Source organism: Gekko japonicus, unplaced genomic scaffold, assembly GCF_001447785.1.
Source record: "Gekko japonicus isolate JY-2015 unplaced genomic scaffold, Gekko_japonicus_V1.1 scaffold6500, whole genome shotgun sequence".
Lineage (NCBI taxonomy): Eukaryota > Metazoa > Chordata > Lepidosauria > Squamata > Gekkonidae > Gekko > Gekko japonicus.
Window position 1 is genome coordinate 6,027 of NW_015176630.1, and position 13,043 is coordinate 19,069.

The window sequence follows — 13,043 nt, forward strand, 5'->3', positions numbered from 1 at the left end:
AAATTGAAGAATACTACCTGGTATTGTGTATAAATTTTCTTTATGTTGCAATGTTATTTTCCTGGTTTCTAAAGACTCTTCTCAAGAGTTGCTACATTTAATATAGGGACTAGCCCTTATTTCCTACAAAACAGAGGTATTGGAATTTAATCCAGTTATTTATATAATTGCATTATATTAAAGCAATCCTACTTACTACCTACCTTAAACCATATCTCATGTGGGACCTGTCCTTGACAGACTAAGCTTCGAAGCCAAAAAGGTCTCTCTGTTCTACTTCTACATGCTTACCATATGTATCCTAAGTGATGCCACCTGCAGAAGGCTCTTAAAGAGCCCTTCACCATATCCTATTAATCTGTAGTCCCTATTACTATAGATCTACCTACTAAACTTATAAAAAACATGCATAGTCTATATCTAGGTTTAATCCCTTAGGATATTGTGTTTGTAGTCGATGTATCCAAAATGCCTCACGTCTTGCTAAAGCTTTTTTTAACATCCACCTTATTATTGCAGTAAGTCTTGCAGGGCCCTGATGTTATTTGGCAGTGAGTTCCACCAGGTCAGTAGATTGTTCTCAGCAGAGTGTAATGCTCTCTGGGAAACATATCAGAGGAAGCTTGAAACTTGCAGGGTGACTGTGGGTCAATCCCTCTCTCTCTCAGCCTAACCTACCTCACAGGGTTGTTGTGAGGATAACATGAAGGCAGGAAGAAGGATGTGAAGTCCTTGCATGAGATAAAAATGTACAAAACAAACCTAAAATTCAAATAGCCTTGGTTGGGCTATCACCAAAGCAGAATATACTTGTCTACACCGATAGCTATATTCCTTCTTCCAGGAAGTCCCTCACCAGAGAGATCTAATCAGGCAGTGACCCTACTTAGGGGCTGTGGTGGCTCACTGGTTAAGATGCTGAACTGCAGACTGGAAGGTTGGTAGTTTGGCAGTTCGAGACCTGAGTGCAGCATGACGGAGTGAGTTCCTGTCTCTGGTCCCAGCTCCTGCCAACCCAGCAGTTCGAAAGTAAGAAATTGCAAGTGGTTAAATAAGTACCACTTAGGTGGGAAGGTAACAGTGTTCCGTGCGCCTTGGCGTTTAGTCATGCGGGCCACATGACCACAGAGACGTCTTCGGACAGTCTCTTCGGCTTGGAAACAGATGAGCACCGCCCCCTAGAGCTGGATTCGACTGGCTTTCGAGCAAGGGGAACCTTGACCTTGACCTTGACGCTACTTTAATTACCTAAAACCCTGAATGGAAATGTGGGAATGCTGTTTTAAGATGATGTCCTAGTTCTTGAATTGTCCTCTACATTTACATGAGACAATCAGGTAAGTTACCTTTCAAAGGATTAACATTTTGGCCTAGGGTATGATATGACATGCCCTGTGGCCCAAGCTAAGCAGGGTCGGAAGATCAGGGTTGCAATGCAGAGGCAGGCAATGGCAAACCACCTCTGAACGTCTCTTGCCTTGAAAACCTTACGGAGTGGCCATAAGACAGTTGCGATTTTATGGCACTTCCCCACCACCACATGATACGATATGGGTCTGGGCTTGGTCTGAGCTGGGATTAGAGAACCTTAAGTAGGCCACCTTGAGACTGTGGGTGGAAGAACAGTGGGGGCAGGGGTCATTTCCTGCAGGAGCATAGAGGTGTCAAGAATGGCAAACCACCTCTGAACGTCTCTTGCCTTGAAAACCTTACGGAGTGGCCATAAGACAGTTGTCATTTTATGGCACTTTCCCCCCCACATGATACAATATGGGTCTGGATTTGGTCTGAGTTGGGATTAGAGAACCTTAAGTAGGCCACCTTGAGACTGTGGGTGGAAGAACAGTGGGGGTATAAAGAATCACACAAGGTGGCATAGAGTTGTCAGGTCTTAACCGGCTGCCGGCAGGGGTGGGGGAGATCCTGGTCCTTCTGCTGGAGTTCTTTGACATGAGCCAAACACACGGCAGAACAAGACCATCTTTATTTATGGGTATATATAGGCTCCGGTCACACGGGCAGGAAAATGCGGGGGGGAAGCATGGCTGTTTGCCCCGGGGCAAACTAACTCGCGGTTAAGTAATCAGACCTCCCGTGGAGGTCCCGTGGAGGTCCCGTGGGTAGGGAGAGGTGCTGATCACAGGACAATCCTGCGCGCAACAAAGAAGCGGCGCGGTGCGTTATTTATTTATGGGTATATATACTTTATTTATAGCCTGCCATACTCGCTGAGACACAAGGTGGATGACTGACTATGAAACAATGTGATCTGACATGATAACACAAACTATGAATAACGCAACAGGTCTACAATTAGGGCATCAGAAAACAAAATTGTCTCAGAGGAAGTTATACTATGAACGATGCAGAGAGTGAAATTACAAAGGTACAACGCAATGCCAGGGACGAAAGATGATACCAATAATAAAAGTAATAATTGTGTGCTGTCAAGTTGCAACAGATTCATGGCAACTCCGGGATAATGGAGTTTTTAAGGTAAGAGATGAGCAGAGGTGGTTCATCTCCATGGAGAGGCCAAGTAAAAGAAGCAGTAGAAGCCAAGGGTCCATCTCCATGAAGATCTCCAGAACCAACCAACACTGAGAAAGGTCTGGAGTTTCCTGATAGTGGGGCCAAAGCCCCAGATCTCAAAAAAGTCTTTGTCCAGCACAAGAATGGAAGGCATCCAGTCCCACACTCTGCTGGTGGCTGGGAGGACCTGGAAACCCTACAGCCAGACGTTTGAAGGACTATGAGGCTAATGAAAGGGGAAGGGATGTCATAAAGTGCTATGAATGGTGGAATATGGCCCCGGTCACACGGGCCGGATATCGCGGGGGGGAGGCGTGGCTAATTGCCCTGGCACAGTTTGATCTGTGATTACGTGATCAGATGTGCCGGCGGCACACCACCGGTCCTTCCCTCGGCGCCGGCAGGTAAACGAGGGACCGGAGGGGAATGCTGCGTGCCGACGCGATCACACCATGGGCGTCTGGAGGCAGCCTGTGGCAAACGTTTATAGGAGAAAAGTCCATAGAAATCACATTAAATAACCTTAGTAATCGTGAATCGGAAGGTTTTCTTTTTTAAAAAAGCCAATATATTCAGTAGACTTTACAGTATCCATCTTCTTTCCTTTCTTGAAACAAGGGGAAGATCTGCGAAAGGTTGGGCATCTGCACGCAGATTGAATTCATTCGCTTCACAATGAGGATCATGAAGTCCAGTCTGGATCCAAGTCTCTCTGCCAAAGATGTGCTTTTCGATAGAGTTCCCGTCCGAGTTTACCAGCCTAAGGCGCCATCTGCTGGCCGGAGGAAAGGAATGGTTCTCTTCCACGGGGGAGCTGGCTTGGTTGGAACTATCGGTGAGAGTTCAGAGAGTTCATATAGTGTTGTGGACAGATTTTCACGTTTATGGGATTTGAGTCAGTTTCATGTTTGTCATATTATTTTGGGGTCAGTGGAGAATAAGATATTGCAAGCCTTCCGTTTGGGGCAAACTGAGTACAAATGAAGAATTTTAAAAAATACAAGGGGGAGGGGGAAACAGGAATGCAATTGAATTCTGTATTCCTTTTGGTTGGATTCTAATATTCCTGTTTTTGATTGTGCTTCTCCATTATACACAGAGGTCATTTCGGGGGGGGAACGCGGGGGAACGCAGTTCCCCCGGGTGAGGTGCAGGGGGCGGGGCACATGATGAAGCCCTGCCCCCTGCTTCCAGCCGCCCCGCTTCCAGCCCTCATTCAGCCAGGAGGAGGCAGGAGAAGAGGAAGGGTAAGTTGCTTCCTCCTCGCCTCTCCCCACCCCTGCCTGCCTGGGGCCAGGGAGGGCCTTGGCGGGGCTTCCTCACACTCCCACTGGCCTTGCAGGTCCACCGCTGGGCCCCTGATGTCGGGGTGTGTGGCATATGCTAATGAGTTATGCTAATGAGTTCCCCTAGCTCTTTTTTACGAAATGACCCCTGATTATACAAGTAGGGTTGCCAGCTCTGGGTTGGGAAATACCTGGAGATTTGGAGAGGTGGAGCTGGAGGAGGGTGGGGTTTGGGAAAGGGAGGGGCTTCAGTGGGGTATAACACCATGGAATCCACCTTTTCATTAAAAAATAGCCATTTTCTCCAGTTGAACTCATCTCTGTCACCGGGAGATTATTTGTAATCCTAGGAGATCCCCAGCCACCACCTGAAGGTTGGCGACCTTATGGACAATCCATGCATATTAGTGAAGGTATCTAAGCCCCTTTCAACTGCCTCATGCAGACATTTTCCTGTAAAATACCTGCATTTTATATTGCACACACAAACATATCAAATTCTCAAAACCTGTAAAATTAAGCACAAATTTTTTAAAAAGAAAAGTGCATCACCCTAATGGTTTAAATGAATCAATACATAAACTCGGTCATTTATCTAATGCTTTGCTAAGAACAGACCCAAATCAAGATGTTTTCCACTGAGGTTGTAATTTCATATGTTTAAAATCAGAAAAATCTTTCTTTTTAAATTTTATTGAACAGTTTAGAATATTGTTACAAGCAGGGGTCATTTCCTGCAGGAGCACACAGGAGCGGAGATCCAGCAGTAAAGAGCCTAGGGGGCGGGCACATGCAACAAGCCCCACCCCCTTGCTCCCAGCAACCCCAGGCCACGAGGAACAAGAATCCTTCCTTTCTCTCTCTCTCTCCCCCCTCTCCCTCTCTCCCTCCCTCCCTCCTTCCTGCACAAATCTGCACATTCCCCACCCCCAGCTAGAAATCCAAAACAGTCCAGTGGCACCTTTACGTCCAAGGTTTATTCAGCTACAAGCTCTCCCTCCGCTGCTAGGGCAGATCTGCGCATCCCCCACCCCCATAGTTAGCAGAACAGTCCAGTGGAGCCTGAGTGGTGGGTGTTGCCTTCTGACACACTTCTGGTGATGTCAGGGGATGTGGCATATGCAAATAAGTTATGCTAATGAGTTATGCTAATGAGCTCCTGCACCTTTTTTTCTACGAAATGACCCCTGGTTACAAGAATAACATAAGATAGATTGTATAAAAAACTTAACATAGTGTCACGCCTGACCTTGATGGGGGGGTCTGCCCCCTGCTGGCCGTGGCCAATCGCTCCCCTCCTCTAACCTCAGAGTCTGGTCTCGGGCAGTCACGGGTCCTGAGGGCCGAGATGAGGGCTCTAGGAGAAGCGGGAGGAGCAACCTCAGAAGACGGGGTAAGCAGAGTGGGCTTCCTGCCACCCTTGCCCATCCCAGAGTTTCTGGCTTTGATACCCACTTGGTATCCTGGGAATCCCTCTCTCTAGGTTCCATCTGGAATGCTCCCAGCCAGTCCCTTTGCTTCCTCCCCGGCTGTCTCCCGGCTTCTGCTTTTTATTACCCCCTTGGCCCCCATGACTTCCCGCTCTCTGAGCCCCTCGCCCCTTTATAGGGAACCCCGCCAAGGCACTTCCACTCGCCCCGCCCAGTTACTACGAGGTGCAGTCCCAAGTGGGGTGGCAGCGACTGGGTTGCTTCTTCTGGCTGCCTCCTCTGACTCCTGCTCTCCCAGGCCTGCCCCTGTCCCGCCGCGAGGTGGGCTCCTCCTCCCGGCCCCCGACGGACGCCAATCCTCGTCGAGGCAGCTGGCACTGTAAGGTGCGGGGGCGTGGGGGGGTTGGCGACACGCCTGCAGCCGGCTCTCGCTTGCTTCCTGACTCTGCGCCCCGGCCCTAGGCGGGCTCGTTTGGCAGCGGGTTTGCTGGTGCTGTCGGTTGTGGGGGAGTGGGGTGAGTTGGTGCTGCTCTGGCCATCGGCTCCCGGCCGCCTCCCGTCCCTAAGTCCCAACCCTGGGCGGGACACATAGAAAGCAGTGCTAAACTAATAATGGAGTCAACAAGTCTATATGTAGCTAATACTTTAAAAAACATGCAATACAACTACGTCCAGAGGTCATTTCGGGGGGGATAGCGGGAGATTGCAGTTCCCCTGGGTGAGGTACGGGGGGCGGGGCACATGACGAAGCCCCGCCCCCTGCTTCCGGCTGCCCCGCTTCCGGCCCTCATTCAGCCAGGAGGAGGCAGGAGAAGAGGGAGGGTAAGTTGCTTCCTCCCTGCCTCTCCCCACCCCTGCCTGCCTGGGGCCAGGGTGGGGTGGGGTGTGTGGTCTTATGACACACTTCCGGTGATGTCAGGGTGTGTGGCCTTATGACACACTTCCGGTGATGTCAGGGTGTGTGGCATATGCTAATGAGTTATGCTAATGAGTTCCCCTAGCTCTTTTTCTCCAAAATGACCCCTGACTACGTCCATAACTAAGGATTAAAAGTATTTACAACAGTGAATATAAATTAACACCAAAAAAGCCACAGAGAAGAACAAGCCTCTCGAATTGAGTCCATTTATAGTAGAGGATCTACTAGAGGAGAGAAGAGAGATTGGATTTATACCCTGCCCTTCACTACCCAGAGGAGTCTCAGAGCAGCTTACAAATTCCTTTTCCCTCCCTCCCCACAACAGACACCCTATGAGGTAGGTGGGGCTGAGAGAACTCTGAAAGAAGTGGCTTTTTTTCAAGAACAGCTCTTATCAGAACTATGGCTTGCCCAAGGTCATCCAGCAGCTGCAAGTGGAGGAGTGGGGAATCAAACCCGGTTGTCCCCGATTAGAGTCGGCGCAGTTAACCACTACACCAAGCTGGTGTAGAGAAGGTGGATATGAGAAAAGGTCGGTATGCGAAAAATAGGTAACTACTGGAAACCAGGTTGAGAGAAATATTGATTATATTTTTTAAAATTTTGTAATCCTTATACTTAATCTGTTGCTCCCAGCTGCTGAAGGATTTGTTCCTACAAAATTAAGAGAATCATAAGATATTATTTCCCCCTCTAAAAAGCTTTATGATACTAAAGATATTTTCTGAATTCCTGTTCCAAATGTGTGAATTGCTTTTCCAAATTTTTTCTTTCTTTTTCTTTTTAGATTTCTATCAAGACATTTGCAATAGAATTGCCAAGGAGGCTGATGTAGTACTTGTAGCTGTTGGGTAAGTGAATTCAACCAAGTATCAATAAATAAAAATGCACATCTTCCCATCTGACATCAATTCCTCCATCCAATCCAATTCGCGAAGGAATCAAAGTAAGCTAACCCTCTGCTTCTTTCTTATGGCTTTCTAGCTATGGCTTGTCTCCTGAGCACCTGTATCCCAGTCAGTACAAGCAATGTCTGGCAGCTACTGCACACTTCATGCGAAATGCGGAGGTCTATGGGGTAGATCCTTCCCAAATCATCATCTTTGGGGACAGTGCAGGAGGCGGTTTCACTTCCGTTGTAGCCCAACAACTGACGAAGAAACCAGACCTCCCCAAGCTACGAGCTCAAGCACTGATCTATGCTGGCATTCAAGCGATGGACTTCAACCTGCCTTCCTATGTGCAGAATGCTAATATGCCACTCTTGGGCCAGGAAAACGTAATACATTTTGCCTTGCGGTATCTGAATAAGGACCTAGCTCTGAAAGATGATATCCTGAAAGGCTCTCATGTGCCAGATGATTTTAGGCTGAAATACCGAAAGTGGGTGAGTGCCGATAACATTCCCGAGAAATTTAAACGTGGTTACCGAGAGGTGCCTCTTGCTCCTTACAAGCCCGAGGTTTACAAGCGGATTCCAGAACTGCTGGAAGAAACCTTTTCTTCCATTTTTGCTGAAGACCACATCATCAAGGAGCTCCCTGAAACTTTCATTGTGACCTGCGAGTACGACGTATTTCGAGACGACGGCCTGTTGTACAAGAAACGGCTGGAGGACTGCGGGGTGAAAGTCGGGTGGTTCCATGCTGAACAGGGGTTTCACGGGGTTCTGAACTTTGCCGACAATGGCATTTTCACTTTTCCGGCTGGGGTAGAAATTGTGGACAGTATTATAGACTTTGTCAAAGGTTTGTGAGAGGTTTCTTTGCAACCTTTTGTGACAGCTAAAATATGCAACAGTCCATGCTAGGCCTTACACATGGAGCAGGGGTTGCCGGGTCATCTAGTCCAACCCCCTGAACAATGCAAGAAATTCACAACTCCCCCCCCTACTCCTCAGTGACCCCTTGTTCTATGCACAGAGGAAGGCAAAAAGGCTCCAGGATCCCTGGGCCAGTCTGGCCTGGAGGAAAATTCTTTCCTGACCCCAAATTGGTGGTTGGCATAACCCTGGACATGTAAGAAAGGGCTATGAGAGCCAAGCTCTGGCTCAGCCTTTCCTGCCCTCCTTCTCACGGTCTGCCTAAATTCACAGTGGGAGGGTTGGGGGGGGCAGGGATATTGCTGGTGACGCTACATCTCTGATGAGAAACAATGTTTCCAGCAATTCCTAGAGTTGTACCCTGAAGTGATATACTGGTACAGTGGGAGGCTTTCTGCCATAGTGAGAGACCTAGGCAAAGAAAGGGAATATGCCAAGAACAAACCGTCAAAACTGTAAACACACTGATACGCATTAAAAATATTATTGTTGTATTAATCTTAGCTTCTTCAATATTTTTCCACACCAACTATACTGTGTAAATTATGTTTGAAGTGTTACAAGTCACTGAAACTTCTCCGAAAGCTGGTGGTAACAGCTTCCGTATTTCCATGCTCACATGCACTAAGAAACCAGGATTTAGAGACTGTATATAGAAGTACAAACTTGAGTGAAACGTTCTGTACAACAAATTCTCTCAGTGTACAAAATTAATACAAACAAATTACAGTTTACAAAATATGAAAGACCTTATCCACAAATTATAAACCGTCCAAAACCTGTGTAGTAGAATAATCTCACATAAGCAATTCTGTGAGAGTCTCTAATGAAGCCAGAATTTCCTCCAAGTTGCAACAGTCGGACTCGCTCATAAATTGTAGAAAAGCACAAAATAAACATCCAATAGTGGAATGGTCTGAAGTATACATGTGCTTATAGGACCAAAGCCTCCAAAGAATAAGGTTCCTCAAAATGAATATTTTCAAATGAAATGATACACATTTCCCAGGTAAAGTCATGTTTTGAATAGCTTCTTCAAGTCAAAGAAGAAATTTCTCAAGGAACTGTATAAAACAAAGCAAATATATAAGAAGAGTGCACTTATACTCGTTCTGAATACCATCATAATTTATATTGTTTATGTGCAGGTACTCACCCCAACTTTCAATCTGTCTAAATGTAGCAACCAAACTTGTCTTGGTTTTCATCACTGAAGCTAAGGTTCTCATACTAAATGCTCTAAGAATTGGAATTAAATACATGAGCCCTAATTTGCTTAAAGGTTGGAGTCCCACTGCTCCATGATCTTTTTTAAAAAAATTGTTTATTTATAATTTTATAGTTACAGAAAGAAAAAACAGAATCAAATAGTTACATATATATTTTCGAGTCTAGATCCACAATATTGTTTAAACCATAGATATAATTTAGACCATCTCTTCTTGTACAAATTCTCATCTTTACCTTGCAGTATAACATTTATCCTATCAATTCCTGCGACCTCAAGCAATCATTGTACCAATTCTTCCATGGTGGGGATTCCCTTGGTTTTCCAACCTTTGGCTAACAGGATTCTAGCTGATGTTATAATGTAAGTTATAAGATAAGAGTCATTTTGAACACAGCTATCTGGTATATTTAATAAGTATATTTCAGGTTTTAGTGCCATATCAATATTTGTAATTTCATGAATTATTTTACAAATCTTGCCCCAAAATTTATACACCTGTCTACTTTTCCACCACATATGATAATAAGTGCCCACATTATTTTTGCATTTCCAACAAATATTTGTGGTTTTAGAGAAATATTTTGCCATTTTATCAGGAGACCAATGCCATCTATGAAATACTTTATAAATATTTTATTTATATGAGGTAGATCTCATAGGTTTTGCAGCTTTCCATGTTTTTTGCCAGAGATCTAGATCAATGTTATAACCTATATCTTTCATCCATGCAATCATTGTGGTTTTAACTATTTCGTCTTGCATATATTCTTCTAGTAGGAAATCATATAGTTTTTAAATCATTTTGTTGTCTGTATATAACCATAGTTTATCTCATTCATTATTTTTTTTGTTTAAAAAAGCTGGTTTTACTATCTTTGTTAAATCTGGATTTTAATTGTGTAGTTTCCCACCAAGTTTTTGTGAATATAAATCTTTCTCCTGTTTTAATTTATCTGTTTGATCGAAAAGATCCTCATAACATACTCTTTTTTCTTTATTGATTAGCGTAGGTTTTATAAAGGCTTCCAGTGGGGAAACCCATCTTGGAATTTTAGGGTAATAGTGTTCTTTTATCTCTTTCCATATTTTTATTAATGCTCCTCTTATAGCATGCTGTTGAAAATTCGAATTTATTCTGTCTTTTCCATACCAGATGTAGGCATGCCATCCCAATGACTGAAGGCATGTACAGAGGAGCTCTGCACACACTGACTGTTCCTATAGCCTTTTATTCTATTTTTGCCCATCTTTCAAGTACTCTCCTGCAGAGAGAGTACTAAGCAGGGAACTCAGCTCAATACCGAAGTTGGGTTCTTTCGGGGGTTTTGGGGGGTATGTTCTGAAGTGGGTGGCTAAGAAGGATATTCAATGCCCCATGCTGAGCACAAGCTGATACCAGAGGAACCTAAGGAGTCTAGATTCCACAACAGGATAAACAGTCTAAAAAGGTAACTTTTTGTTTAACAACAATTATAAACTATCTAAGAGGGGAAAATAGAGGTTAGGCTTTATTTATAACTGGCTCATATTCCTAACATAAGTAAAATAAAACCTTGCTCGCTGCCTAAACATAGAGCCAATGGTGAAGGGGGGCCACCCATTTCAAGCAGCCCCCATTCCAAGCAGTTAAAAAAAAAAAGGCTGCTCAGATATAACTTAAAAAACAACTTGAGGGCAGCGGAAAAAATGTTAGAAGAAGAAACTATGATTGAGTTCAGACTGGCAGTTTGGCCCGGCAGCCAAACGTTTCAGGAGCGTTTCAGTAGCGGATTAAAGGGGCGGGTTCACACAGGCACATCTGTCAGGCGTCCCCCAGCTGTATTCAAGCCGTCTTGTGCTGCTTCCCTCCCGATTTTAAAAAGTACCAGGTGAAAGTGGTAGCAAACTGTGTGTAGAGCGGGTTGATTCCGGTTCCCTGACATGTGAACACAAGCACTGTTAAGGCAAGAACAACCCGCAGTCGTTGATAATAGGCGCTGGTTGTTTCTGCGGAAGGCGCCCCTGTGCATAGGCGCATGCAGCAGAGCGCAGAAACAGCTGCTAACAGCCCACCAGGGGTGGGCCAACAGTGTGAACGCTCCCTTGTGCTTCCTCCATGGTATCCTCCCATTTCATTCGCTGCAATGGGAATGGGAATACCATGAACAAGCCATTCTGGGTCTGTTCTGGGTCTTCTTCGCCACGACTCCCTAGCACTTCAAATTGTCAGTCTGAACTCGGCCTATAACCATGCTTTAACACTCTAACAAAATATTTGCTCTCTTCCTTGTTTTTGTTTTTTTTACACCAATACCTGGGCGCTGAGTTGGTGCAGGAGGAGGCAAGTTGTGGTGGAGGGGGCCCGGGACATCTGGTGAACAGGGAGATGGAGACAGAGAACAGAGAAAGCCCGACTTGAGAGGAAAACATTTGAGGAGACCTGACTCACAAGGAGACGGGGGTGTGGAGCAACAAAAGAAGTGAGAGTGGAGGAGAGGATCGAAATGATGCAACGGGATGATGCAATGGAACAATGCAACATGCCGTGACAACATGGCTGGCCAGAGAGGGAGGAGTGTAAAAAGTGGAGAAGAAAGGCTATAGCTAAAATCCAGAGTGGATTGGAAGATACATAGCAGTTTTTCCAATGGACAGAGACTGGATTATATAATAATACGGTGGATAGCCAAAGAAATACAAGAGGACAAATAGACTGATCTTAAAATACATTAAAAGTACATTAATAGAATATAGCTAAGGAGCTCAGAGAGAGAACAACAGACTGAGATACATAATTAATAACAGTAAATGGCCACTGGAGGGAGTGGAATTAGGAAAACATCAATCACCTCACCAGGACAGATAGGGGTTCAAACCCAAATAAAACAAAGCATGATGAGTCTTAACCAAATGACAGTGAAAGATTTTTAAAAATGTATCCAGGAAAGTATAGCACAAGCAATTAAAAACACAGTAGGAATTAGAACCAATCAAAACAAAAATGGAAAAAATAAGACAAAAAATAACCACAGAGACAGAAGAAATTAAAAAGCAAATAACAGAGAACAAACAAGGAATACTAAAGACAGCAGCAGCTAATAATAAGACTGAAGATAGAATACAGGAAATAGATCAGAAACTACAAGAACTTAGGATATAAAGCAATCAAATGGAGGAGACCCCGATCAACTTCGAAATGGATAAAGCTGCACAAATCCTAAGATGCCAAAATGTACCTGAAAGTAAAGAGGTATTCCAAAATATAACAAAAGCAGAAAAGCAGCCAGAAATGTGGAATCAAGCACTGATAACACTAATTCACAAACCAGGAACAGATGCGAAAGAGATTAAAAACTACAAACTGATCTCGTTGCTGTATATAAAATTTTAGCCAATATTTTAGCGACCCGATTTTAAAAAGTACTAGTGCAAATTATCCATCAAGACTAGGCAGGATTTCTCCCAAAACGTTAGCTTAAAAACAACATAAGAACTTTAATTAACATTTTAGAGTACTACGAGATACATTCAGATAAACAAATGGCATTAATTTTCCTTGATGCAGAAAAAGCATTTGATAATGTGAACTGGGAATTTTTACACCAAAAACTCGCAGTATGGGACTGCAGTTCATCCTTTCTTACAATGCTCAAGACAATCTATAAAAGACAAAATGCCAACATTATAATAAATGTTGATAGAACACAAAATATAGAAATACAAAAGGGAACAAGACAAGAATGTCCACTTTCCCCTCTATTGTTTATTTTTGCTCTAATAAGAATTTAATAAGAAAAAACAACCAAATAAGAGAATTGAAAATAAAAGAATAGGAATTCAAACT

General features: G+C 44.3%; 1 protein-coding gene across 1 annotated transcript; it reads left to right on the forward strand.

The window, feature by feature from the left end:
* The first annotated feature begins 3,207 nt into the window (after nt 1-3,207).
* Nucleotides 3,208-8,147, forward strand: LOC107124148 (arylacetamide deacetylase-like 3). Its single transcript, XM_015427539.1, has 4 exons — nt 3,208-3,367; nt 5,427-5,627; nt 6,955-7,018; nt 7,152-8,147. The coding sequence occupies exons 1-4, from the start codon at nt 3,208-3,210 to the stop codon at nt 7,921-7,923; spliced, it is 1,197 nt and encodes a 398-aa protein (XP_015283025.1). The 3' UTR covers nt 7,924-8,147.
* Nucleotides 8,148-13,043: the final 4,896 nt, after the last annotated feature.

Coding starts and splice junctions, on each gene's coding strand:
- LOC107124148 (XM_015427539.1), top strand. CDS start 3,208: ATGAGGATCATGAAGTCCAGTCTGGATCCAAGTCTCTCTGCCAAAGAT. Junction 3,368..5,426: donor TGGCTTGGTTGGAACTATCG/GTGAGAGTTCAG, acceptor GCCCCTTTATAG/GGAACCCCGCCAAGGCACTT. Junction 7,019..7,151: donor GTAGTACTTGTAGCTGTTGG/GTAAGTGAATTC, acceptor ATGGCTTTCTAG/CTATGGCTTGTCTCCTGAGC.